Source organism: Littorina saxatilis, linkage group LG12 (genome assembly GCF_037325665.1).
Source record: "Littorina saxatilis isolate snail1 linkage group LG12, US_GU_Lsax_2.0, whole genome shotgun sequence".
Taxonomy (NCBI): Eukaryota; Metazoa; Mollusca; class Gastropoda; order Littorinimorpha; family Littorinidae; genus Littorina; species Littorina saxatilis.
This window is the reverse complement of record NC_090256.1, coordinates 59,559,884-59,587,452: the sequence shown is the minus strand read 5'-3', so window position 1 is coordinate 59,587,452 and position 27,569 is coordinate 59,559,884. Positions and strand designations below refer to the sequence as shown.

At 43.1% G+C, this 27,569-nt stretch overlaps 3 protein-coding genes across 8 annotated transcripts in view; 2 read left to right on the top strand and 1 right to left on the bottom strand.

The window, feature by feature from the left end:
* LOC138982409 (exocyst complex component 4-like) overlaps positions 1-1,887 on the bottom strand; it is a 44,686-nt gene extending 42,799 nt beyond the window's left edge. For all 5 annotated transcript variants that reach the window (XM_070355678.1, XM_070355683.1, XM_070355682.1 and 2 more), the window contains exons 1-3: positions 1,818-1,887; positions 948-988; positions 316-404 (exon numbers count right to left, since the gene is read on the bottom strand). In XM_070355678.1, the coding sequence (XP_070211779.1) occupies positions 316-404; positions 948-988; positions 1,818-1,862 (175 nt within the window). In that variant the 5' untranslated portion in view covers positions 1,863-1,887. The remainder of the gene's footprint in view (positions 1-315; positions 405-947; positions 989-1,817) is intronic.
* Positions 1,888-9,585: 7,698 nt separating this feature from the next.
* LOC138982405 (vitamin D3 receptor-like) lies at positions 9,586-20,482 on the top strand. Of its 2 annotated transcripts, none has more exons than XM_070355676.1 (5): positions 9,586-9,622; positions 12,234-12,503; positions 16,362-16,479; positions 17,998-18,692; positions 19,100-20,482. In XM_070355676.1, exons 1-5 carry the CDS (start codon positions 9,599-9,601, stop codon positions 19,358-19,360), a joined length of 1,368 nt encoding a protein of 455 aa, XP_070211777.1. In that variant the 5' UTR covers positions 9,586-9,598; the 3' UTR covers positions 19,361-20,482. The 2 variants fall into 2 exon arrangements, with proteins under 2 accessions (XP_070211777.1, XP_070211776.1); XM_070355675.1 differs by having other exon boundaries at positions 12,234-12,509.
* Positions 20,483-20,490: 8 nt separating this feature from the next.
* Positions 20,491-27,471, top strand: LOC138982404 (uncharacterized). Its single transcript, XM_070355674.1, has 2 exons — positions 20,491-21,355; positions 21,434-27,471. Exon 2 carries the CDS (start codon positions 24,978-24,980, stop codon positions 27,210-27,212), a length of 2,235 nt encoding a protein of 744 aa, XP_070211775.1. The 5' UTR covers positions 20,491-21,355; positions 21,434-24,977; the 3' UTR covers positions 27,213-27,471.
* The last annotated feature ends 98 nt before the right edge of the window (positions 27,472-27,569 follow it).

Sequence of the window (27,569 nt, the reverse complement as noted above, 5' to 3'; positions counted from 1 at the left end):
GTAAAGGTGGACCTACAAACAGAAAAAAAATGTTGCTCTCTTCATAAACTAGGTAAGCATGGGGAGACAGAACTGTGCAGAAGAGTAAGCTGTGTGTGAGTGCATGCATGCATACATGTATGTGTGTGTGTGTGTGTGTGTGTGTGTGTGGGTGTGTGTGTGTGTGTGTGTGTGTGTGTGTGTGTGTGTGTGTGTGTGTGTGTGTGTGTGTGCATGCACATGCATACATACGTATGTGTGCACATGTGTGTGTGTGTGTATGAATTTGCCTTTTTGCTAGTGTTGCATGAAACTCAATGTATCTCATAGTCATACCTGTGACAAGTTCACCAAGCCGTTTATCACTTTCACGGAAGGCCTTCTCTATCCTAGTTTTCTCTTGTTCACGTTGTTCAAAATCAGCACTGCAATAAATCAAAGCTTCCGAGTGGAATAACAAAATACTATATGTATGATGATATTGCCATGTATGAATTGAATAACACATTTCATTTAAACTAGGTTACCGGTACATTATATTTTTAAGTGCATCTTTTTTTCAAAGCTGAAACCTTACTTATGGAATCCAAGGAATCTACCGTAAGCATCTTCATGCACTGACCTTGTGTAGTTTTAGTTTAACAAATTAACATAATAAAATGTAAAAACGACTGCATGATTGTATACTTGTTCACATGTTTGTAATGCATGCCCATGAAGAAGAAAGATTATGAAGAGATTATGAAATAGTTATCAAAAAAACAATATTGTAATACACAATTTATTGGTATTCATAGATCTATACACGTAGAAACATTTTTAAAGCAAACAAGTTAGATTCGAAGCGATTAGTGAATGGCCTGGGTTGTAATTGTATTTTCTAAATCATAACATTAACAAGTCCTCCTGAAGTCTAAGTTCTAATCTAACACACAGCCAACAGAAGCAAACATTAAAGTGGTTCATACCTTGAGGATAATGTTCTCACAATGGACATCAAATAGGCCGACTGGAAAAGGAAAACAAAACAATGTGGAGTAATATACTAATAATTTAAGTTCAAGTATTGTTCTCGTGTACAGGTCACCTAGGATGCTGCTGTATTAACAGCTTTATAAATAAGGGTTTTATATACTAGTTAGCCTACTACTCACTGTTTTGACTTTTTGACAATTTTAAGTTTTAATGTGGAAACCTGGCTTTTGTTAATTTGATTGGAGGGGGGGGGGGGGGGTCAGTGTTGTACTTGTAAGTTAGCTATCCAGACACGCGATCACTGCCTGTTGTGAAATGAATCTGTTTGCTGAATATGGTTGGGGAATGGATGTCCTTGACAGTCACATAACTGGTTTTACAATTAACGGTTTCATCACAAAGATCTGCACTTAAATGTTTCATCACAAAGATCTGCACTTACACGTATCTGCCTAGTTTGTATATGGGTGTTATAGCTCAATATTAGTTTACACTCTTAGTCTTACAGTTACACTTACAGCATCAAAACACAACACAGGGGAAACTTACAATTACATTAAGTGATTAACCGGCCAGTTTGACAATAAAAGTCATTCATTATTTTCCTAACAACATCTTAAAGATGTGACTACCACTTGCGTTGTATTGCATCTAACTTAAATTGAAAATAAACATTCTAAGACTCCTATATTTAGAGATTCAATCGTCTGCTCAAGATTGAATGGTGTGATTCACTGATTGCATAAATTATGAAGTGGTGATTCCCAATTTTCTCCACGTTCAACTTGTGAACCGTAATCCAAGACAATAAAAGCTTAATCTTGCCTCCCTTTTCCCCACTACAACAAGTAGCATGTCATTACCGAGCCTTTGCCTGAGGAAGGCGTTTTGGCCTCCTCTCTCGCCATTTTGTTAGCCTGGGCTTACTCAACTTCTTTCCAAAAGAGCAATCGCTTGCCTCCCTTGCTGCCTCAGCCTTGACACTGTTATAAGTCATTTTTTTCTTTCATAATAAAAATGTTGAAAAAAGACAGAAAGAAAGTAAGAAACAAAAGTTAGCTGAGGAAGAATGTGTTTTAACTGAACTTCGCCTTCATGGAGTTCCCTTGCTGCACCAACCAAGGCCGCTGTCAAAAACACACATTAGTAAACTCTGCCGTGTATTGGCAGAAGGCAGTAAGTCCAAATTTGGTAAAAATGAGATTTTCATATCATAATGCAGAGGGGAAAAAGGCGCATCTTGTGTCAAAATTTCTAAGATGTGCGATCAATATTCATTGACTTTTTGAAGAAGTAAGTCCACTAAAAAAATTTAATCGAAGGATAAAAATCGGCAAATGGAAGCAAGTCCAGAGACTTTTGGTTTTCAGGTTTGCACTGGACTTACTTCCTTGCAAGCCTCAAAATAGTCCTTACGGCAGGGCAATAACCCCTTGAAAAATACCTCGGAAAATGTTTTAATGGTTTTGGGTAGTTTAACTCCTGAAGTTTACAAATCCGCAGGATGACATCTTTAAATCCTTGGGCAAATTGAGACAAAATTAATTGTAGGAAAATTAGCAAATGTTGATTTTTTTGTTTAGACACAAAAGGCATTCCATAGAAAAAGGGCTAGAATGGCGTCATAACTTTATGACGTCGGGAAAACGTAATGAGTAATATGACGACACGTACAGTATGGCCTGTAGTGCTGTCCGTGTCCGTACTTGAGCTCCTCTTCCAAGACAAAAAACAAAGGCATTTGACGTGTTTCATTCTGCTAAATGGAAACAATTTGCACATGAGTGTGTATGGAATTACATCCAGGCTGAGAAGATGTGAAACCTGTGTTATTCGTGGACTTGCGATTAGTGCGTAGTGGTGTTCCAAAGCACAGGTTTCACTGTCGAAGATAAAACTTGTAAATTGATCTTACAAAATGGCGGGCGATGATCAAAGAACATCGTGAGAGACTAGTTTTCTCCGATTTGATTGTTTACCAGACGATAGAGCTATTTTAGAGGGAAGCGTATGCCATCTGGTGACAGCTGTTCATTAACCAGTGTGTTCGTAGGAGTGCTTGATTTCTCTGCAGAAGATCCATGCGTGAAAATCGGTGAAGTCTTTCAGCAAATGTCGCAGTTTGTAAGCGAGTGCTACAGGTGCAAAATCTCAAACAACATACCACGTGAGAGATATGAAACCTGGCTAGCTAGAACCTCCAAGCACCAGTCCACATAAATCAAAAACTACCGCCCACATCAGCCCATTGCTGAACGTCCAACTGAAAAGGGCTGTATTGCAATTCTACGGGGATCTTCCAAATCTTGATCCACTGAGTTGACTTGGGGGGGTGGTTGTAGGATGGGCAGAAAACCGCCTGGAGTAGAACCTACACCAACTGAAGTCATGCTAATTTTGAAGTGTGGCTGTAGAGAAATTTACCATGTGCAACAGCATGCTGTGGTTGCGCAGTCGGTCAATGTGCGTGTGCCATCTTATGTCGATGTCTACTCCTTGGAAATTGCACAAATCCGCACTGGTCATCCATCGTAGTCATCCGCACTGGGCATGTGCAACAGTCACCTTCACCGGTCACCCGCACTGGTCATCTGGATCGGTCATCCACACTGGTCATCCTTTGCGGTCATCCGCACTGGTCATCCTTTTGTGATCATCCGCATCGGTCATCCGCACTATTCATCCTTCATGATCATCTGCACTGGTCATCCGCACAGGTCATCCTTCATGATCATCTGCACTGGTCATCTGCACTAGTCATCGTTCATGATAATCTGCACAGGTCATCCGCACTAATCATCCGCACTCGTCATCCACACTGGTCATTTTTCATGATCATCTGCACTGGACATCCGCACCGGTAATCCGCACTGGTCATCTGCACTGGTCATCCTTCATGATCATCTGCACAGGTCATCCACACTGGTCATCCGCACTGGCAATTCTCACCGGTCACCCGTATTGGTAATCTACATGACATCCTGCGTAATCATCGGGCGTTGTCATTTATTGGTCATCAAGCATAGTCATCCACTACCATTTCGGCAATTGAAAAAAGGATCGATGGTGGCTGCCCTCAAACTGGAAACTCACTGCATGACCATGTCATCTTGTGTGGTAAACCAGCGTGGTCATCCCGCCTGGTCATCTGGAGTGGTAAACTACACATCATGGTTGAAAACGACGTTAAACACCAAATAAAGAAAGAAAGAAACTACACATCATCTTGTGTGGTCATCGGCGAGGTAAAGTGCATACTAACCAGTGTCCCTGGTTCGTCGCCATGACCTTTACGTTATGAGATAGAGGTCTTTTGTATGTGAGACATGGTACATCAGGTTTAGCCTCTTGACATGACGCCTAATACACCTCCTCGGGGCGTCACTTACTGACACAACACTGTGTATATGGTGTCAAAAGGCGGGATTCCATATGACGAATCGCTTGGCGCTGTGACACCTTACAAGGCCTTTCGTCTGATGTATACATTCCTCACCTGACTAGATCTTCTTAAAAAAAGAGCACAAGATAACTTTTAAGTTATTGTGGGTATTACAGCCACTTTTCCAGGATCAAGTTGTTATCTGCTTGCTCACCGACCAAGTCACTCATTGATTCTGGAACCCACCAGGATGGTAGGGCCACTTCAACGACGAGCGCTTCATAAGCTGTCTCCACCTCTAGCGGCTGTGAGCAATTTTTGGGAAGTTGCAAAACATTTCCCAATCCACTCTGTAATGATATCTGTCCCTCTGTTCATTTGTCTTCTCTATCTTCTCTTGAGCCCGCCTGTTCTTGTTACATGGCCATACCAATCTCAGCTTCGTCTTCTTGACAGTGATCTTTGTAGTCACGCACGTGCTAAGTGATGGTTTTGCAGACATTAAAATATATGACCTTGAAATTGTTTGACCTTGAAAACGTGTGACCTTCAGTGTTGGTGAACGTTTTTATTCATGGCAAGTTTTAAGAAGATGAACACATTTCGTCATTTTATCTTCAAAAATAGTATAATCCTTTATCATTTGAATGAACATTTGACATTCATATGACCTTGAAATGCGATGAAGGTCAAGCAAAGTGCAACAGTAATCAAAGCCCTCAACACATATAAGCTTAAACCATTAGCTGTAACTGAAAAAATATATTGCTAAAACTAACTATATCATCCTGCTCCGTTAACCAGTTTTAACGGTCCCTCAACAGACCAGACATTCGGGTTATAGTGTCTGCTAATCATGTAACTGTTGTTATGCATATTAACTCCCGTTTTATCTCTCGGAAAACATAAATAAATACAGTTCTGCTAGTTTATAGCATGCAGTTTTGACTATTTTGCAGTCTGGAATCCATCTTGTCCGCCATCTTGAATACATCAAAATGCCCAAGGATGACAGAGTGTCATCCGTCGGATCTGTAATCTACAGACATCACAGAGTTCAAAACAGTCAAAACATTCTCCGAGGTATTTTTTGAGGGGTTAAGGTCAAAATTGAGAAATGACGACCTGACTAAAACAAGAGGCGAAGCCATCAAGGCTCACGTAAGAAATCGACAAACAGTAACACAAACTCAATCACTCCGTCACACACACACACACAGAAAGAGCATAGGTGAAACTGTGCAAGAAAGCGAGACACTAGATCTAGATCTGTCTGTCTGCATGTAGCCTACTTCCAAGGACACGACTGCCAACTAGTCTCGGCGCGCTCAAAATAATAATGACCGAGACTGTCAGTACTTCCTTCGCGTGACGTCTAACCCTCTTACGTCATAATGTGACGTCAATGTAATGTGACGTCTTCAAATGTTAGAGTTTCTACCACAGACATACACACGCACAGACGCACGCACGCACGCACGCACGCACAGACAGACAAAGTTACGATCGCATAGGCTACACTTACGTGAGCCAACGAGTTTGCATGGTTTAGCGCTCTATGTCCATTAGCCAATCGCGTTCACCCTTTTGTAATCCTGACTGCGGTTAACCAATCAGAACTAAGCTTATTGTATCATTATTTCCCTGGCCTTTGTCGGGGAAAATGGCAATGAGAGCTGCTGCCGATGTGTTCAACTATCCGAAGCAACAGTAAGTTGGTTTGTTTGTTTAATTTTTGTTGTTGGCAGTTTTGCGTTCCGGTCTGAAATGACTCTCTCTCAATAGGTGTATGGGAATTTACAACGACAACACTGATTTTCTGACTGATTTGGGTATTCCAATGTGCACTTGCATTACGGAGCTAGCAAGTAAAATGCCATAGTTCAAATGCCCATTTATTATAGCTTTGTTGTTGTACGCTACTTCTACCGTGACTTCTTGACTATTCACTTCTGCTATTTTCATCATGATATTTATGGATGCATTTAGCATGTTTCTAATACAAAGAGATAGTTGTTTTGATCTAGAATGAGTGACTTGTGGTCTTGAGCACTGACAGCGTGTTAGATCTGGAACAGTATGACATTTACTGGAGGATTGTTCTCCGGTCTCTTTGTGCTTCCAACCATCGGAATAAGTATGATGTCCTATTGTATTTGACAGAAATGTGATTCGAAGTGAGGAAAGCGACGACAGCTGCAGCACACAGTCTGAGGGATACTCGCCACCACTGCCCCTTTATGTTCAAGGGCCCAAAACAAGGTATGTTTCACTAACACAGCCAAAAATAGCGTGCAACATTTTTTCATTCCTTTCTTTTCTCGGGCTGAAGAGGTATATTTTAAAACGAGCAACATCTTTACATCATTTCCGTTGCAGTAGTATTAGTACATCAGCAGCAGCAGTAATCGTTTGTCATTATAGTAGCCCGGAGGGGTGGGGGGGGGTGGGAGGGGGGGGGGGGGGGGGGGGTAGGTGATGTGCGCGGGAGAGGAAGAGGATGATGTGAAGGAGGGTGGGGAGGAGATTTGTCAATAAAATGTCTCACTTTTGCTGCCTTTTTCATTTGACAGATGTGTAAGCGTTGCTGGCAGGTTGCAACTGCGAGATACAACCACCTCGGCTTGCAGGAGAAGAGGCCACAATATGATCTTGCCCAAATGAAAATGCCAGCAACATACGACGGTTATGGGCCAAAGAAGAGGAAGAGGAGTAATACTGACAACTTTCAGTTTGACAATAACAGATGCTGAGCGCAGAGATGCAGAACGTGGGGACGAGGAGGGGGGGGAGGTGGGGGGATTGTATGTTGTTTGTTAGTTATCCAAACAGGCTCATGGAAAAAAATCTACATCCAGTTAATCGCTGTAGTTGATAATTGTCATCAGTCGGATGGCAGAATGTCAGTGAATAGTTTTAGAAGGGATGTAGACTGTAACTGGGGTAGATGGGTTCATAGTTTGCAGGTTTGTGGTTTTGCTAGTTGAACACTCAACTACAATGTTTGTGGACAGTGTGTGAATTACTATGTAATTCTACTAGCAAATGTAGCGCGCATGGTGTACAACTACAAATGGTTATATAGTTCATCACACAGTTTTCAAGACTAATTAAACAAATTTTGTTCAAAAGTGGAACACTTCAGCTGAAAGTCAACACTGCACGATAATATTGTTAACTCGGGTATAATGGCGGTTTGTCAAACCATTTCTTTTTGTCACGCTGTTGCTTTAATTTTGTGTCCTTTGGAAATCAAGACTGCACGATTATCTATTGTTAATTCTGGTATAATGGCGGCTTGTCAAACCAGTTCTTTTTGTCATGCTGTTGCTTTAATTTTGTGTACTTTGGAAATCAAGACTGCACGATGACCTATTCTTAATTCTGGTATAATGGCGGCTTGACATACTAGTTATTTTTGTCATGTTGTTGCTTTAATGTTGTGTCCTTTGGAAATCATTAGTCAAACTCAATAAATAAAACGTCTTATTGTCAGATCCTGGATTCTAATTCTTATTAGCAAACGAAAGCGAGAAAGACAGTGAGAAGGAAAGTAAAAGTGTGTGTGTGTGTGGGTGTGGGTGGGGGTGTGTGTGTGTGTGTGTGTGTGTGTGTGTGTGTGTTACAGACAAGCAGCAAGATAAATAAAAAAAAGCGTGTGTGTGTAAACGTTTTCTTAGACTTTTATTTTAATGTTAAAAGACTTGCGTTCAAGTCAATATTTGTCTTGTGAATATCAAAAGAGAGTATCAAGACTTGTATTAAAAATAATGGTCTTTTTAAACGATATCAATGACACACGAACGGATTAACAATAAAGTTAATCATGAGTGAGCGACCACAGAATGATAAGCAAAACGAAGGCAAGACAAAGACTAACTTGAGCATGTGTTGACATTTAAGAAAACGGGAACATTTGTCTCAGTTAATCACAAAAGAAAATACAAATTGTTCACCAAGGAAGTTGTTTGTGCATTCAGAAATTCACGAAATCACTGGACGTAAAGTCACATTTGAAAAAAAGTTCCAAAAGCAGTGTTGCGTGTATTTTCTTTTACTTTCAATTTTCGGAGATAATAAATGAGCAGAAAGCAGTAAGTCCACTTGCTGCTCTATGCCCTTTTCTCAGCCAGATATATCGACCAGGATATAATATGGCAGAAAGCAGTAAGTCCAATGCTGCTTTTTGCCATTTATTAAAAATAAGATTTAAGTCGGGATATAATTTGGCAGAAAGCAGTATGTCCTCTTACTGCCTTTTACCATTATTTTTGAGTGAATGAGTTTGGGGAATTAATTCAGCAAAAGGCAGTAAGTCCACAAAAATCATTATTTCTAAGTGATAAATCAAAAGAGGGTTTCAATATTCATAGCAGAAACGCACAATAATGCCCTAAATGTTATCAGCAAACAAAAAAATCATTTAAAGCTTTTCATTCCAAAACATTGATGCAAACAGAAAATGTCGATTTTCTCGAAACTATGTTTCATGGACTTGCTTCCTTCTGCCTTTACACGGCAGAACTCTTTCAAAACTCGGCAAGACGAATTTTTTACAATTTACACAAAGGAAATTTGAATTTGATGATTGAATGAAATTTGAAAGCATGTCCCGAATAAGTTTAAAAGCAGACCAAAAGCAAGATGTTATAAGAAATACTATTGGAATGACGATATGGACCTCGCAGCCTACTGCATTTTCCTCAACAAACTAAATAAAACTAAACAAAAGTAGGATCATAAGACCTTTTCAGTTGCTAATTTATTTGTTTGTTTGCTTGTTTTTTCTTTTTACAGTCATTCTCATTTTTTTTAGTAATTTTCCCGGGAAAATTAGTAATAAACACGTAAAAATGGTAATTATCAAGGGAAAATAACTAATTTTCCCTTGATAATTACAATTATGAGGTTTTGGCACTAGTAAGCCGTCATAGATTTTGATCATACATTAAACAGACCCAACAACAAATCTGTCTGTGATAATAGGTTGAAAAACCACTTCTGGCATTTGATCAACGGAAGGTTATGCCGCAAAAATGAATCGGTTAGTAGACACTGTGATTTTCTACACTCCCACATTACCCTTTTCGATCTCTCACTCGCAGATTCTGTTGTTGTTTTTGTAAACGGGATTGATTTTAACTATCAGCGGGTGCCTGTGGCTGCGCGACCCTGTTTTCGGGTCACTGCGGGTCATAACCTTTGTGCCACTTATCTACTTTGCCGGTGCAATGTCAAGGCCGTAGCTCTTTGCGTCAAAACATGGCCGACAGCTCCCACATCAAGGTAATGACAACTGGCGTTGAAACTTTCTTGTTTTTAGATTGAAGGCATGTCGTTTTTGTCTCTGGATTTCACCATTTTATGAACATTGCGATTCGGTAGTATGTCATAGCTATGTCTTTTCCGCGATAAGGATCGTTGTTTGTTGATATGGCCTGAGAAATCTTGTGACCAGCTGCAGTTTATTTTCGGCCTCTATCATGATTCATGTATTGCAATGTATCGCGGAACTAAGGTTTGAGGGATACGTAGATCATGAGATGTGGTTTGATGGTTTTAATCCTTATGATTTGTCGAAGGGGATACTGTATGAGCTGATCATGATACTTGTAAACTGTGATCTCTGTAGACTGATCACAGGCGGAAGGTATCGTTCACTGCCACTGGACCACTACTTACATAGAAAGTAGTATCGTTCATAGTGTAGGGTGAGCCATTTTGTTAGGAAACCACGATTTGGAGGACGCTTTTCATTCTCTGGCTCAGCAGATCTCGATTCGCGGTGACTGTCGTCTGCTATTTTGTCTGCTTTGATCGACTCGACAACACTACTACCACTCACACTGACCCACATTCGCGATGTTGCTGTAATTGTTTTGCGGAATCACCTACCTTGGGTAGCAAACCTTGGCCATTGATCAATTTAGTTTTTTTTCTTTTTTGGTTGCGACATGATGTTCAAATCATAATCGAAAACACTGACTGACTGATAAACTATCGGTAGTCGACGGACGCAAACGCTGAGAGTGTGGTTTCCTTTGTCCAAGGGAAACTGGCAGCTATAATTTTCGTCAATGGCTTCCGTTCAAAACATTGATGTTTCGTTTTTGGTATTCGCGAAGAAAATAAACGCCAGTCAGTTGACTAAGTACATCGGCAGCAGTGTTAGCAATCAAAGCCTGACCGATAAAAAAAAGAAAAAGACAAACCTTGGCCGACTCAGACGAATACTCTTCGGACATTTGGCCGATAAGGACATGAAAGTTTCGGCCAAAGTAAAAAAAAAATCGGCAATTGGCCGAAGGGCCGATCCAAACAACACCCCTGCTTATGTATATTTTTTTTAAGTCATGTTGACAAATTAACTCACAAAAGGGGTTATTTTGAAAACAATTGGTGGGAAAATTCTTATCATAATAATGAACTTGTACAGAACTGTGATTAATTCAGATACACTTAATTCAAATAAACAGTAAACCTGGCATCCAGAAAGAAGAATAGATTTGTACATTTTCCCTTCGTCAGAAAAAAGTTATGCATAGTTATTGCTTTTCTAACTTCTAAGGCTTAGCTGTGTATTTTGAAACTTTTTATGATACAGATACAGTCGAACCTGCCTCTAATGACCATCACCGGCACGGTTGGCCTAGTGGTAAGGCGTCCGCCCTGTGATCGGGAGGTCGTGGGTTCGAACCCCGGCCGGGTCATACCTAAGACTTTAAAATTGGCAATCTAGTGGCTGCTCCGCCTGGCGTCTGGCATTATGGGGTTAGTGCTAGGACTGGTTGGTCCGGTGTCAGAATAATGTGACTGGGTGAGACATGAAGCCTGTGCTGCGACTTCTGTCTTGTGTGTGGCGCACGTTATATGTCAAAGCAGCACCGCCCTGATATGGCCCTTCGTGGTCGGCTGGGCGTTAAGCAAACAAACAAACAAATAATGACCACCCAAGGGACTGACCAAAAGTGGTTATTATAGACAGGTGGTCACCAAGGAAAGGTGAATGATGTAGCAAAAAGACTTATGGAGGATCCTTTCGGTGGTCATAATGCTATTAGACAGGTGGTCATCGAGAGGTGGTCGCAAGGGCAGGTTCGACTGTTCTTGTATCCAAACAATTTAAGTTCCTAATGGTTAGAAGATATGTTGAAATCGCCTTTTTATCATCATAAAGGCTGAACACTTTTAATGTGTGTTTTTATATTGCCCAGGCAAAAGTTGACATATATATTTATACCTCTTCACTTGGCTGCTTTTATGTGATTTGTCGCACTAAGAGGTGTAATAGTAAAACATCTCATCTTATGGATGTTGAATACTTGATAGGTTTTGTGAAGTATTAGTAAGTATTTGTGTTAATTGTAGCCTGTAAATTGTAAGTGTAAGGTACCCCAAGATTTTTTTTTAACTTTGGAGGTGAAGTGATTGTAATTTCTTTTTACTTCAATGACCTATTAACAAAAAAGAAGTTAGATCACAGCTACAAATTACAATGTGGTAATTTAAGAAGAACTTTAACTTACAAATAATAATTTGACAACCTTCCTGAATATGATAATTTCTATACGCTGAAAGATACTTGACTTTGCTGTCTGGTAGTGGTACCCTTTATGGATTGAAAATGACCGCCACAAAAACCTATGGTTCTAATTAAAAAAATTAAGAGAAACAGCAGGCAAAATACAGCAACTATTGCATACAGTCAGAAAGGCCTATCTTTCCAGAACAGATTATTTATAAAGGTTATTTTGCATTTCAAAAAATTGTTAGGTTGTAAAAGCAGAATATAATTAAAAAATTTACTCAAATAGATTTGTCTGTTTTACTTCAAAAACAATTTTTTGTGTATACTATTTTATCCCGCTGAGTCAGGTTTTGTTGTGATTGTCTCCAGGAGAGTGAAGTTGTTCCACTGCACGAAGATTCTGAAGAACTGTCGCCCGCTACGCTTCATCTGGTGAATATGGCTGGCAGCTCAGACGACACAGAGAACTTTGTGTTTAGCGAGGAAGGGGATGACTCCATGCGCAAACGTCCAAAGTCCAAAATGAAGCACAGCAAAACGTGTGGAGTGTGTGGGGATCGAGCCTTGGGCTACAACTTCAATGCTGTCACCTGTGAATCCTGCAAAGCCTTTTTCCGCAGAAATGCATTCAAGGACACTGTGAGTGTGAGCATTACCTTTTGTACTCTGTAGCTGTTTCCTTTTTCTTTCATATATATTAAGGTACAGTGGAACACCCTTTTTCAGACTTCAAAATATTTGAGAAAATCCACCCTTGGAAGGGATAGAGTCTTAACATGAACAAAAATGCTAAAAAAAGCACCGTCTTCAAAAGTGGGTTTCACTGTAGTATTCCTAATCAACGTTCTTGTGAATTGTATGTGCTGTATAATTATTATGTACGTACATATATATTATTTAAAGTGAATGTTTCGAAGTTTTTTCCCCACATATATGTATTAATTAGTAGCAGTAGTAGTATAACATGTATTGTAATGATATTTTGTGTAATTTACTCATTCAAAACAGTAAACAGAAGTTTTAATTGATAATGTCCAACAAGAAAACTGTCTCTCATCGCCCCAAGAGCTATACAGTTTAGGTTGGGGGTTGTAATTATGTGACCACACACAAGGAATAGTCCTAATAATAAACGTTTCAGCGCTGAGTTACTCAAATTGAAACTGGCTGTGTTTAGAGTGGGAATCCCAGAATGTAATTCTCATTGTGACACCTTTTTGCGCCAGTCGTAATTTTTGTCCTACCTTTCGACCCTGAGTATTTCATGCGCTATTCCTAGAGGTACAGATTTGAAAGTGAGCGGAGAGCTACAGGGCTTGTTTTAGGAGTTGAATAGGTGACAACACACACGAGGCAGGTCTTAGAATTAGTGTTTGAGCGTTCTATATTTCAAATCTGATGCTGTGTTTGGTAGTAATTTCAGACTGTGGTATTCTCCAACGGACGTTGTGTTTGTTTCTGTTATTATTATTATTATTATTATTGTGATCATTTTTATGCGCCTAATCTAGATATAGCCTTAGGCGCTTACATATTAATTTCTGCCGTTATGCAAAGCGTTTTGGCCCTGTATGCGTAAGCTAGACAGTATGTTTGGCTTTCTCAATCCAACGGTCTTATTCTGCTTTGACTAATGGGTATTTATGAGAACTAAATAAAATATGATGACGGACAGAAGTTCGGACTCCTGACACAGGATAGCTGGGGAAGCAAACCGCTTGTTGATTAAACTTCATTTAATTATTTGAAATAGTTTCGGAGCAGTTTTGAGCAAATCATTACATGTGTTTTTAAATTACAGTACATGTAAATGATGTACAGCAAATGTCCCTTGTACTTTTAAGGTCCAAATTGTCAGACATTTGTCCAAAATGGCGCCTTACGTGTACAATCTTTCTTAATAATGTAACAAAAAGAGAATGGAATCATGTAACATGTAAAAGCTGATGTCTCATCAAAGCTATTTATTGAAACTATAAAACGGACAGATGATGAATGATGTATTGTATGACATTTTTGACTCACTGCGAAGCAAAAGTGAGTCTATGTACTCACCCGAGTCGTCCGTCCGTCCGTCCGTCCGTCCGGAAAACTTTAACGTTGGATATTTCTTGGACACTATTCAGTCTATCAGTACCAAATTTGGCCCAAAAAACATACATAGCATCTTGACCTTGCTTCAAGGTCACGGTCGCAGGGGCCATAAATGTTGTCTAAAAAACACATTTTTCCCATTTTCTCTGAAGTTTTTGAGATTGAATACCTCACCTATATATGATATATAGGGCAAAGTAAGCCCCATCTTTTGATACCAGTTTGGTTTACCTTGCTTCAAGGTCAAGGTCACAGGAGCTCTTCAAAGTTGGATTGTATACATATTTTGAAGTGACCTTGACCCTGAACTATGGAAGATAACTGTTTCAAACTTAAAAATTATGTGGGGCACATGTTATGCTTTCATCATGAGACACATTTGGTCACATATGATCAAGGTCAAGGTCACTTTGACCCTTATGAAATGTGACCAAAATAAGGTAGTGAACCACTAAAAGTGACCATATCTCATGGTAGAAAGAGCCAATAAGCACCATTGTACTTCCTATGTCTTGAATTAACAGCTTTGTGTTGCATGACCTTGGATGACCTTGACCTTGGTCACATGTATTTTGGTAGGAAAAATGTGTAAAGCAGTTCTTAGTGTATGATGTCATTGCTAGGTTTAGTTATTTGACCTTGACCTCAAGGTCATGTAAAGGTCAAGGTCAAGCATGTGAGTCGTATGGGCTTTGCCCTTCTTGTTATTCCTGTTTTTTGTGTCATAGGGAGCAACTGTGTTTGTTATGTTTGTGTTAGACATAGACACCTTATTATTATCTTGAGTGAAAAATTTGATTTGTGGTGCATTATACTGCTTTACATGGGATAAAACCATCCCTCCACTTGGGCACATACCAAAAATGAACAGCCTTGGTGCTCTCTGTGATCCCCCCGCGGGTTAGGGGAAAGAATTGACCCGATGCTCCCCAGCATGTCGTAAGAGGCGACTAACGGATTCTGTTTCTCCTTTTACCCTTGTTAAGTGTTTCTTGTATAGAATATAGTCAATGTTTGTAAAGATTTTAGTCAAGCAGTATGTAAGAAATGTTAAGTCCTTTGTACTGGAAACTTGCATTCTCCCAGTGAGGTAATATATTGTACTACGTTGCAAGCCCCTGGAGCAAATTTTTGATTAGTGCTTTTGTGAACAAGAGATTGACGGGCGCTGTGGCGGGGTGGTAAGACGTCGGCCTCTTAATCGGAAGGTCGAGGGTTCGAATCCCTGCCGCGGCCACCTGGTGGGTTAAGTGTGGAGATTTTTCCGATCTCCCAGGTCAACTTATGTGCAGACCTGCTAGTGGCTTATCCCCCTTCGTGTGTACACGCAAGCACAAGACCAAGTGCGCACGGAAAAGATCCTGTAATCCATGTCAGAGTTCGGTGGGTTATAGAAACACAAAAATATCCAGCATGCTTCCTCCGAAAATGGCGTATGGCTGCCTAAATGGCGGGGTAAAAACGGTCATACACGTAAAATTCCACTCGTGCAAAAACACGAGTGTACGTGGGAGTCTAAGCCCATGAGCGAAGAAGAAGAAGTGAACAAGAAACAATGGACAAGTGGCTCTATCCCATCTCCCCCCATTCCCCATCGCGATATAACCTTCGTGGTTGAAAACGATGTTAAACACCAAATAAAGAAAGGTGCTCTCTGTGCACAGTGGCAGTTTTGTAAAAGAATTAGTTTTGTAAAAGACACTGGTGCCTTTTTCAATTAATTCATAAAAAAAATTCTAACTCACAACAACAAGCAGTCAGGGTTTTGATTTTTGGTATGTAACCAAGTGGAGGGGTTATCTTATCCCATGGAAAAGCTTGGCCCTTCTGAGACAGTGTGGCAAACAATATTTTGGCAGAGTGGGCCTTTAAATCACATTTTTGTAACATGTTGGTTACATGTGCTGCATGTTTTCCTGCCATCGTCATACATTTTACCTTATAGATGGAACTTCTCTTATAATTAATAAGGCAGATGTAAGATTATGGCATAGATAGTAGCCAGCAGCTCAGAAGTATTGAGAAATCTTTGTCCTTATGTGTCCTGTACATCAAACGTACAATCATCAGTTTCATTACTTTTGAGAACTTAATTTCAATATTTCCTCTCTGTACACTTAAATCAAATGCATTATAATGCTTCCCATGTCGAATGTTAGGCTCATCATCTCATATCTTGCCAGGCCTTTACATGGGATAGGGCCATCCCTAGGCTTGAACATATACATATACCAATATTCTGTAGTCGAACTGCTTTCCCTGCAGAGTTTATATTTATGGACAATAAATAATCTAATGTCTAGAGTTGGATTTTTTAAAGTAATTAATTTCTTTAAAAGCCATTTGTTCTTTAGTTGTAGAAAGAAAACAAATTCTTCATGTGCCTCTGCCTTTATGTTGCAGCAAATCAAGTGTCTTTTCAAAGGGAACTGCGTGATAGACTTACGTACACGGCGATTCTGCCCTGCCTGCCGCATCAAGAAGTGTTTTGAGATAGGGATGAAGAGAGATATGATCTTGGGTAAGTGTGGTAAGTTGACTTTCAGAGCCTTAGTTACAAATCTATGCAGAAAGCACTAATTAACAACACTGTGTCGCTGTCCAGTGTTGTGAATATGACCCTCTTTATGAATAGTCAAAAGCATTAGATTGGTTGGTATATATATATTTATTTTGCATGTAAAAAAATAATTGATAATGCATGTGTAAGTAACAGTACATGGAAAAAGGGTAAAGTATATAACTTGTGTACTGATGGTGACAGTAAACTTTTAAAAATTGCATTTGGTTGTACAGTACCTGGTGAAAGAACCCTTTTTAAGACCGTCTAAGTGATTTATATTAATTTTTCCTATTATGTTACGCTTTGGCGAATAATTCTAACTAAATGATCATGTTGAGAAATAAATTCCCTCCACCACTGTCTTTACCTGGTTGAAAAATATGCATTTTTACGATTTTTGTAGCATGTCAAAGTGACACGTTTGCCTGCAACCACAACTCGCTTGACCCCTACCCTGTATAACACAGTTTATGAAAAGGTAAAAAAAGAAAACGATTAAATAATATCACTAATCGTACAGCCAGTAAAATATCCTCCACGAATCTCTCTTCCTTTTTGATGTACCTTAGGCCAAAAAAAAAAATTGTCTGTTTCTGGTCACCCGACCGACCCTAAATTTCGGCGCCGACCCTAAACTTTTTTTTTCCAAACTCAAAAATTTTTGTTTTTGTTTTTGGTGGTAAAGGACAGGGTGAGAAAATGAACAACAAAAACGTGTGAAAACGAAAGTCCGCTGACGATTTGTAAATGTGTTGAGTGTCTTGTCTCTATGTATAGTGAATCCAGTCTCTTTGCGCGATTTTTAAAGTTAGTTTTATTGGTCTACATTTGGGGTAAAAAAAACAAAAAAATAAATTAAAAAAAAATTTAAAAAATCCCGACCTACCGACCCTATTTTTTTTAGCCATGTTACCAGAAACAGACAATTTTTTTTTTTTGGCCTTATTTGGTTCATATTTTACGACAATTTGAAAATGACGAAAAATCACTTGCAACAGTGGGCGCGAATGAGTTGCATTTCTTTCGCCCGGTACTGTACACCGGAACGTGTCTGTAATAAAACGCAAAGGGACCAACCAGAAGTAGATCTTTTAGATAGATGATCGCTATGGAAAGGTGTTTTATTTTGGAAAAAAACCCAACTGGTCAGGGGTCCTTTAGGGTGGTCTAAATGGCCAGGTTGTCATTATCAAGAGGTAGTTGCGAAGGCAGCTTTGACCGTATTTGCTTCCCGTCAGCATGAAAGAATCTTTATTTATTGATGAATTTGTGAAAATCCTAATCAAATGAGACAGAGTGCTGTCAAAGGATCTGCGAAACAAAGGGATGTAAGCAATCTAAACATGTGCAACCTGTGCAACAAGACTAAGAGCCAGTTGCGCGAAACCAGTCGCCTGCACCTGGGAGAATAAACATTGAATTGAATAAGTGATAAAATGATGAGTTTTAATTTTAATTATCCCTTTGGATAAACAGATGATGGAGAACGAAAAGCCAGGATGGCCAAGGTGCTTCACAACCGCGCCAAGAAAGGCCAAAACCCAATCACCACGACCGGCATCAAGGAAGAGCCCATAGACCATGACGAGTTCCGCGTGGAATCATCCAACATCAGCTCCCCCTCCTGCAGCGAATCTGTACAGTCCCCATCAGCCACCAGCAGCACCGCAAATTGCTCCGATAAACTTTTCCAGCAGATTTTGCAGGACCGCTTTCCGACCGACCCCGGCATGTATAGGCAGCTGACAGAGCCGGATCGACTCTTGTTAAACGACATCGCAGTGTGTTACGAAACGACGGTGGCTGCCCTGCCAGATATGGACTTTTGCCAGCCTGAGAACTATCAGAATGCCAACGATCTGGTCAACAACTCTGAGATGTGCGTGCGTCAGCTGATCAAGTTTGTCAAACGGCTTGACGATTTCCGCAGCCTGTGTCAGGAGGATCAGATTGCGGCCTTGAAGAGCGCGATTATGAAGTCGCTTCTGTTGCGATCGGTGGCGTTCTACATCATGGAAAAAGATGCCTGGCTGACGCAGAAGGGAGAAATCCCCACCAGCATCCTGCGAGAGGCCACAGGGTTCAACTTCTTGCACGACTTGCATGTAGGGTACTGCCGTACGCTCAAGTCCATCATCCTCAACAACTTCACGTTGTATGCCTTGCTGCAGGTATGTGCAAAGGGGAGCAAGCAAGAGAGAGAGAGAGAGTGAGGAAGGAGGAGAGAGATATTGTGTTGGTGTGTTTGTGTATGAGTGTGTTGTTGTGCACAAGTGGGAGAGATGATTCATTGTTTACAGCGTACCTTCAACAGTAAGACTGAATGGGGATGCATGATAGCAGGGACTGGATTGTTTCCCTCTGAAATGAATGGGGGGGGGGGGGGGGGGTTGCAGTGAGATGGTATCAGGTAAAGGAAAATGTGTGTGTATGTCTATGAGTGAAAGAGAGAGAGAGAAAGAAAGAGAGAGTGCATGCATGTGTGTGTGTGAGTTTACAGACACATGCAGTGCTAGTGACAGTCTGTGACTGTGGCAATTATGACACTTGTTCACCACTCATGAATGTCGCCCAACAGGTGTTGATGATCTTCCATCCGGACGGCAACAACCTGCTGGACAGGGAGCTCATGTCCAACCTTCAGGACAAGTACATCAACCTCCTCAAGCACTACCTGGAGTCTGAGTACTCCTTCGAGTTCGCCCAGGAGTACTTCGTGGCCATCCTGGGCAAAATGTCTGAGCTGAAAACGCTCAGCGATCATCACTCGCGCATCCTTCTTCAGGTGAATCCCAATCAGATCGAGCCTCTCATGCTGGAGGTGCTCAACCTGAAGTGAGAGTTCGTGGGAGTTTGTGACAATAGTATCCGTGACAGGGAAGAATGGATGGAGAAAGATGTCGTTGACAGTGACACATAGAGAAAGAAAGATTGTGTTAACAGAAGAAGAAGAAAATGGATGGAGAAAGGTGTTGTTAACAGTGATAATTTGATGGAAAAAGGTGTTCTTGACAGAGAAAAATGGATGTGAGAGGTGGTGGTATGTGTTGTGTTCTGTTTGGTTAAAACAGTCCTACGAAATGCTCAGTTGCTGGATAATGTGTTGGCGTGTGTGACTATTGCCCCAGAGAAGAAGTGAACTAGGAATTTCAGGAATAGCTAGTGAAATACCCCCCGCGGTTTAGGGGGAAGAATTTACCCGATGCTCCCCAGCATGTCGTAAGAGGCGACTAACGGATTCTGTTTCTCCTTTTACCCTTGTTAAGTGTTTCTTGTATAGAATATAGTCAATGTTTGTAAAGATTTTAGTCAAGCAGTATGTAAGAAATGTTAAGTCCTTTGTACTGGAAACTTGCATTCTCCCAGTAAGGTCATATATTGTCAGGCATGGGAATTGTCCGCCGAACGGCGGATTTCCGCCGAATTTTTTTTTTGTTCCGCCGAAAATGCAAAAGTGTCCGCCGAAAAAATAAAGGGGGGAGGCACACAAAAAAAGCACCGGTTACTTTGGCCTTTGCACAAAAGCCCGCGAAAACTTTCCGTACTTTGTTCACGCACTGCTACCGTACCGCCCGCCTCAGTTATTGAACTTTTATGTCTTGAAAGTAAACCAGATTGCACAGATTGTGTTACAAGTTACATTTTCCTGTTTGTCTCAAGAAGATCATTTTTTTTACAAATTTAAACCATATAATACATGTATATATTTTTTTTCTTCAAAAAAGCAAAAATTGGTACATTTTTGTACTAAAAAATCTGATTCTAAAAACAGAATTTAATGGCAAACTTGGAGCTCAGATGACACCAGATTGCACCATCTGGGTTCTTTGGAGAAATTTTTTTTCCGGGGGAGCATGCCCCCGGACCCCCCTAGTAAGGCTAGGCGCTTCGCGCCGTCGACTTGACGCTTCGCGTCTTCAGTTATAAATTTTCCGCCTTTTATACAACTTTCAATTCCCATGCCTGATTGTACTACGTTGCAAGCCCCTGGAGCAATTTTTTGATTAGTGCTTTTGTGAACAAGAAACAATTAACAAATGGCTCTATCCCATCCCCCCCCTTTTCCCGTCGCGATATAACCTTGAACGGTTGAAAACGACGTTAAACACCAAATAAAGAAAGAAAGCTAGTGAAATAGCGTCTGCACCTGCCAGTGCATGGTCACTGAAAAATCTGCTGGTAGTCTTTGAGAAGAAGTGAGCAGGTTATTTTCGGAAGACTGTCTTTACTTCAGGAATGTGGCTTCAAAAGAAAAGACCTTTGGTTATGTTGGAGTAGTTTCCACACATGGTGTGAATGCAGTCTTGAAGTGGAAGGGCAATTGACTGGGGAAGAGAAGGTTGCTGTGTTATCCTGTTCTTGACGAAACTGATTGAGGAGGACATGTTGGAAAGAAGTTATCACCATTTTCCTCGGCCTTGAACGAAAAGTGAATTGGAACAGGAGGTCAGTCTCCTATTTTTTTATTATGGGGAGCTTATATAGCGCGAACCACAACTGTGCTCTCCGCGCTTTACATATTAATTTCTGCCGTTTGAAATGGAATTTTTTACAGACAGACAGACAAACAGACAGTGCTCGGGGGGGAAATAAACCGCAGAGGGTGGAAAAATGAACTGTTCTGAAGGTCTCGTTGAGGGATTGGGAGAGAGGAAAGTACCACAATGAACTCCTCTCAGCTAAGAGTACACCCCTACACCTATTGCATCGGCCAGGTTTAGGTTGTACTTATTTTTAACTCAAACTAAGAGTTTTATTTATGGTGTGCTCTCTTTGTTGAGCGAGAGAACACCCTTGCACCTAGCGCAAAATCAAGTTTTATCCTTCAGGGGAGGTTCTTCTTCTTCTTGTCGTTTGCTGTTAGATCGTCAGTCCGGACTGCAGGGCGAAACGTGCTGTCCTCTCAGGGGAGGTTGTACCTACTGTATTTTGGGGACCATTGGGGCATAACTTTTTTCCGGAACTTAAACCCCTGTACCCTTGTGACCGGTAGCGCCATGAATTACTGAAGAAGAGTACACATGTACCCGCACCCCTACACATACAGAACCATAGCACTCCTTCTGTAGCGAGATGCATGTTACTGTCACTATGACCTTGGCAGAGCCTCCTAGGACCATCCTGTCAAACATCAAAGGTGCCAGTCTCAGCTGAAAATGTGAGTAATTGACCTGAGGTCACAAGGGCTAGTGTATGTAAACAAGATCAGGTACCAGGTGTGAATTGCCCGGGTTCACAAGGTCAGTGTCTTTTTAATTTACAAAGACAGGCAGCTGGTATCGTACAGTAGAATTTATCAAGTGGCCTTGATCTTGATGCACTGTTCTGGCAACAAACATATTTCCACTCTGTACTTTCTGAAGTTTGCTTGCACCTCATAGTAATGCATCGGAAGCGCCTAATCTGTGGGTTGTTCTCATTTTGAGTCAAAAGTGGGGTTTGCGCCTTATACAGCTAAGCACATTGTAGTCCTGAAAATATGGTACCTCAACTCAAAGTAAGACTAAGAGTTATAGTGTGCTTACTTAATGGAGTAGAAAGAAAAGGGGGCAGTGCTAATGTTGCTGTGAGCATCTAGCTCAGAGCAAGGGAAGTTCCCGTAGGTTTCCTTTGACTTCAGCAGTCACACACCTTGAATGGTAGGGAATACATGTACTGCCATGTGTGCGTTGTCTATGTAAGTGTTTTTAGTAGGTTTACAAAATATAGTGAAACAAATCAAGTACAGAGAGGTGATGGTGTTCTGTCCTGGATCACACTTTTTTGTCAATATTGTTGAACTGTTGTCCAAAGTTGTTTGTGTGTATATATACCTTTGCCCCGGTTATTCAGATTTCATGTGTATATATATATGTGTAACACATTTGGCTGTACATGTATTTGCCTTTGTTTTGAAACTGGAAAAAGAGTGGAAGCCTAAGTACAATAAGAGTTTACCAGAGATGTAAATAATAAGCTCTTAAAAAAATAAAATTATGATACCCAATGAAATTCCCTGTGACACTGACAATTATAACCACAGGAAATGTTTCTTGAAAAAAGATGTATAGTTGATTAAATTACATATTCTTACTCCAATTCTCATAAATGCATTGACTTCAGTCTCACATGCTAGATGTCGAAAAACCACTCAAATTACCTGCCCCTAGAAGGGTGGTAACCAAGCTAAAAAGAGACGCCATAGCCGTTGCTATGCACTGACCTTGCTCGGTTACCCATAACACCCTGCGCACCACATGAGCGCCAGCATCCGGAATAATCATTCTCGACTTTCGACAGCACACGGTGGACGTGTCGATTTTTGTCACTCACTTTTGGCCTTCGCATGCCGGCTTGTCCGCGAGACTAGCTGTTTCTTGTGGGTCTACCTGTTTTTCGTCGGTTTTAAAATGGCCGACAACAAAGCTAAACTTAGCGCGAGACTGGAAGGAGACAAGGCTCTTAGCCCGGTTAAGAAAGCTAAACCTAAGAGTAAACCTAAGAACGTGGACTTGCCTATCATGCGGGTCCAAGATCCGTCGAATAGCACTTCTTTTGATGTTCCTATCCCTCCAAGGTCCTCCTCAGCTCGCTTCCCCTGATGGGGTTAATCAGCCTGGGCCTTCAGCCTTGGCTCCTTAAAGACTGAATTGTTTGAATTTATTTCGCAGCAGTTCGCGTCCCATTCTGGGGTCCCTCCTCTGCCACCGGCGGTAGGGGATCCTTCCTCCCTAGCTCGGCTGGGGTTGTCGTCGTCTTCGACTTCGACTGATGGTGGGGGTGGCCGCGCGGCCATTCCTTCTTCGCACTGGCCTGGTGCACCTGACCTGTTCATTTCAACCCTCACTGCCTCTGGTAGTGCGGCGGTTGCTCTGGAACACTCTCTCCGTAATGAGAGGGGGTCTGCCCCTTGTCTGTCTCTTCCCGCTCACCTTGCTTTTAGCACAGCTGAGTCGGGCAGTCAGCCATCTTACCGTTTGGGAGAGGGAGAGGGGGGGCATGGTAAGTCACAGCCTGGGCTTGTTCCCACTCTGCCTCATTGGGGGCAGGGGGTTGTGTCTGCGGCCCACCCTTTCCCGCCCTTGGGGCGGGATTGGGTGGGGGCTGGGGTAGCGACCCACTCTTTCCCGCCCTACGAGTAGGATCGGGTGGGCGCTGTCGGACTGGCGTCTCAGTCTGTACCGCTATTGTCCTCTCCAGTTGGGGTGGTGGGGGTGGTGGGGCTACAGGACTACAGCAAGTTGACGGGTGGGGGCGGCCGTTTACGGTCACGTCTCGCACTCCGTCTTACCCCTCTCAGGGGTCGTTTGCTGCAGCGACGGGCCACCTCCCTCCTCACGCGGGGAGCGGGGTAGCTCAAGCTGGCCAGACCGGTTTTGTCGGCTGGGGCCAGGCTCCCGCACAGCAGTCGGGGAACAATGGGCCTGACGCGGCTTTGTTCGGCGCCCCCCTCCTCCCTCCTTCTCGGCAGGGCGCTGTGCCGGCTGTCTACTCTTCTTCCCCTTTGGGGCAAGGGGTGGTGGTGGTTGGCAAGCGGTGTCGGAGCACGCTTTTGATTCCCCTGTCTCCCCTCCTTTGTGTTGTGACACATTGGATGGTGGGGACTCGGATTCTTCTGTGGAAGAAGATTAGTTTGTAGCCTTGCCTATTGGGTTTAGACAGGCTATGAGGAGAGCGGCTTCAGTGGCAGCCAAATATTTCCCGGAGGGGGTGGTGGATTCAGGCCAGGGTGTCTCTTTCCCCCCTTCTGCTGCGGACAATTTTCGGCCCTCGCGGGATGAATCACAATCGTTTCGTTTTGTGGAATCTCCAGCCGTGGCTTATCACATGTCGCAACTTTTGGCTTGGCCGGCTCCTCAGGGGAGCGGTCTTTTGCCTACTCCCTTTCCTTTGTTGCATGCGCATGGTCCAGCGCCTCCTTCTGCTAGCCCATGGCTGGCTTCGACCATACAGGCCACTGCTTTTTCTCCGTTAGTGCAGAAAAAGTTGGACTGGAGTGTGAAGTCTAGGAACTTTGTTCAGACTTTTGCTTTGCCAAGGGCGACATTTCCGATTCCGCCTGAGTTGGTTGCTTTGTTGCCAAAACAACCCTCCGCAAAGGAGGGAGTTTCGTTCTCGGATTCTTCTCTCTCCTCTCTTGAGGAGATGGGTAGGCTTGATCTTGAGTTGGCTTCTATGGCTGAGACTTTGCTCCGGGCTCTCACACGAGCGGTTGCAGCTTCTTTGGAGCCTTTTAGGCTCAGAGAGGATGCCTCAGCCAGTGACATCTCCACACTGCTTGCTGCTCTGGGGATGGTGAACTCTGAGAGGATGAGCATGTCAGCAAGACGTCGGGGAGATTGGGTGACCTCGGTGGATTTAACGGATGCTTACTTTCACATCCTTATGCATCAAGCAGACAGGAAGTGGCTCCGTTTCCGCTGGGGTCATCGGATTTTTCAGTTCAGGGCTCTGCCCTTTGGACTTTCTCTGGCGCCATGGGTGTTTACGATGGTGATCAGACAGTTGTCCACTCTGATCAGGCAGAGAGGAATACGGTTGAGGACATACCTCGACGACTGGTTGATCTTGAATCAGAGTCAATCAGCGTGTCGTTTGCACACACAGGTTGTGTTGGACCAGGCTCTGGTCCTGGGGTTCTCAGTGAATCAAGCAAAGTCGGAGTTAATTCCTTCGCAAAGGTTTGTTTACCTTGGAATGGCGTTCGACACCGTCTCTTGGACGGTTCGTCCTACGCAGGAGAGAATTCAGAGACTTCACGCTCTTATCTCGGCTGTGTTGAGCAGACAGCAGGCGTCTGTGAGGGTGCTTGCCTCGATTCTAGGTCAGATGGAATCGATGGCGACGTTGGTTCCCTTAGGAAGAGTGTACAAGAGGCCTTTTCAGGCTGCTCTCAGGTCTCTTTGGGATCCGGCCTCTCAGGATTGAGACAAGAGTGTCCCCATTCAGGGATGGCTCAGTCACACGACGCGTCGGTGGCTGGATTTGGATTGGATCTCTCAGGGGGTTCCCATTGCGCTGCCCCCTCCGGACTTAGACCTCTTTACAGATGCGTCTATGGCCGGATGGGGAGCTCACATCGGTGGTCACACGGTCTCGGGTCGGTGGCCTCAGTCGCAGCTCCTTTGGCATATCAATCGCCTGGAATTGGAGGCAGTAGCCCTCAGTCTGTGCGCCTTTCTCCCACTGGTGGTGGGCAGGCATGTCAGGTTGCATACCGACAACACCACTGTGGCTGCCTATGTCAACAAACAGGGAGAAGCTCGGTCTTTTTCCCTGTCAGACAGAGCCTGCGAGATTCTGATCTGGTGCCACTCGCACCAGATCATAGTCTCCGCGAAATATCTCCCGGGCAGGCTCAATGCACTGGCGGACTCGCTCAGCAGGTCCTCTCAGGTGCTGCACACGGAGTGGACCATCACACACAGGGCTCTCTAGCGCCTGTGGGCTCAGGTGGAAAAGCGTATGATCGATCTGTTTGCAACCAGGTTCTCCAGGAGGCTTCCGATTTTTGTGTCCCCCTTTCCGGACACGGAGGCTTGGCGAAGCAATGCAATGGAGTTCTCGTGGGTAGGCCTTCAGGCCTACGCGTTCCCCCCCTTTCCTCTGCTCAGCAGAGTGGTGCGGAAAGCCGAGCTGGAACGTCCAGATCTTCTGCTGGTAGCCCCCATGTGGCCTTCACAGCATTGGTTTCCAGATCTGCTGCTTCTGGCCAAAGGTCCTCCGATTCCTCTAAACCTGGTGCGGGGAGAGCTCGTTCAGCCAAGAACAGGCATTCCGCACAACACCCCGCAGGCCCTTTGCCTACATGCCTGGAGGTTGTGAGGACGGAGCTACGTAAATCTGGCGCTTCGGATTTGACGCTGGATTTAGTTCATAAAGCGCATAGGTCTTCCACTTCCTCGGTCTATGCCTCGCATTGGTCTGCCTGGGCCAAGTGGTGTAGAGAATCTGGGGTCAACGCCTTGGCTCCTCGCTCTCTCCAGGTTGCGAATCACCTCTCTTTTTTGTCCGCACAGGGCAGCACGGCCTCTTCTTTGAGAGTCAGGCGTTCAGTGATATCTGCTACTTTGAGGCAGATAGGCGGATCTATTAATGTCAATGGGGTGATCGCTAGTGTGATTAAAGGGGCCGCTCTCCAAGAGGTGAAGAGACGGACCCCTCTCCCTGCTTGGGACTTGTTTCTGGTTTTGGATTTCTTGTGTTCTTCGGCATTTGAGCCTTTACAGGCTGCCAGCTTGCTGAATTTAACGCGCAAGACTTTGTTCCTTCTTCTCCTGGCCACAGCCCGTAGGGGCAGTGAAATTCATGCCCTTTCGGGTTTGCCAGAGGATATCGCGTTTGAGCGTGATGGTTTGGTGTCACTGCATTTTCGGCCTGGCTTCCTGGCTAAAAATCAGAAGCCAGGCCAAGCTCCGCCGGTGATTCAAGTCTCCCCTCTTGCGACTATTCTTGCCCCGGGTGATCCTGATTTACCCAACTGCCCGGTTAGAGCCTTGAGATCCTACCTCTCTCGCACCCAGTTGATTAGAGCTAAAAGTCAGAAACTCATGTTTATATCTCTGAACACAAAGCGTGATAAAGATATTTCAAAATTGACACTCACAAGATGGGTTGCGACTCTCATTCGGCAGGCATATGAGTGGTGGCTCGCTCAAGAATGGGGGGGGGGGGCGCTCAGTCCTTCCTCTGGCCTCGGCTCGGGTCCATGAGTCCAGAGCGTAGGCTTCCTCTATCGCCGTTTTGCGTTCTGGTCGCCTAGGCGAAATTTTGCAAACGGGCTACTGGAGATCAGATGATGTGTTCATCAGTTTTTATCTTCGGGATATCTCCTGCACTCGACTTGACGGCTCCAGTTTGTTGATGGCCTTAGTCTCGAATGATTATTCCGGATGCTGTCGCTCATGTGGTGCGCAGGGTGTTATGGGTAACCGAGCAAGGTCAGTGCATAGCAACGGCTACAGCGTCTCTTTTTAGCTTGGTTACCACCCTTCTAAGGGCAGGTAATTTGAGTGGTTTTTCGACATCTAGCATGTGAGACTGAAGTCAATGCATTTATGAGAATTGGG

Bases quoted from the DNA above. Each gene is read 5' to 3' on its own strand.
- LOC138982405 (XM_070355675.1), top strand. From the start codon at position 9,599: ATGGCCGACAGCTCCCACATCAAG. The intron at 9,623-12,233 runs GTAATGACAACT...GATTGTCTCCAG, and splicing joins CCGACAGCTCCCACATCAAG to GAGAGTGAAGTTGTTCCACT. The intron at 16,480-17,997 runs GTAAGTGTGGTA...TTGGATAAACAG, and splicing joins GAAGAGAGATATGATCTTGG to ATGATGGAGAACGAAAAGCC.
- LOC138982404 (XM_070355674.1), top strand. From the start codon at position 24,978: ATGGGTGTTTACGATGGTGATCAGACAGTTGTCCACTCTGATCAGGCA.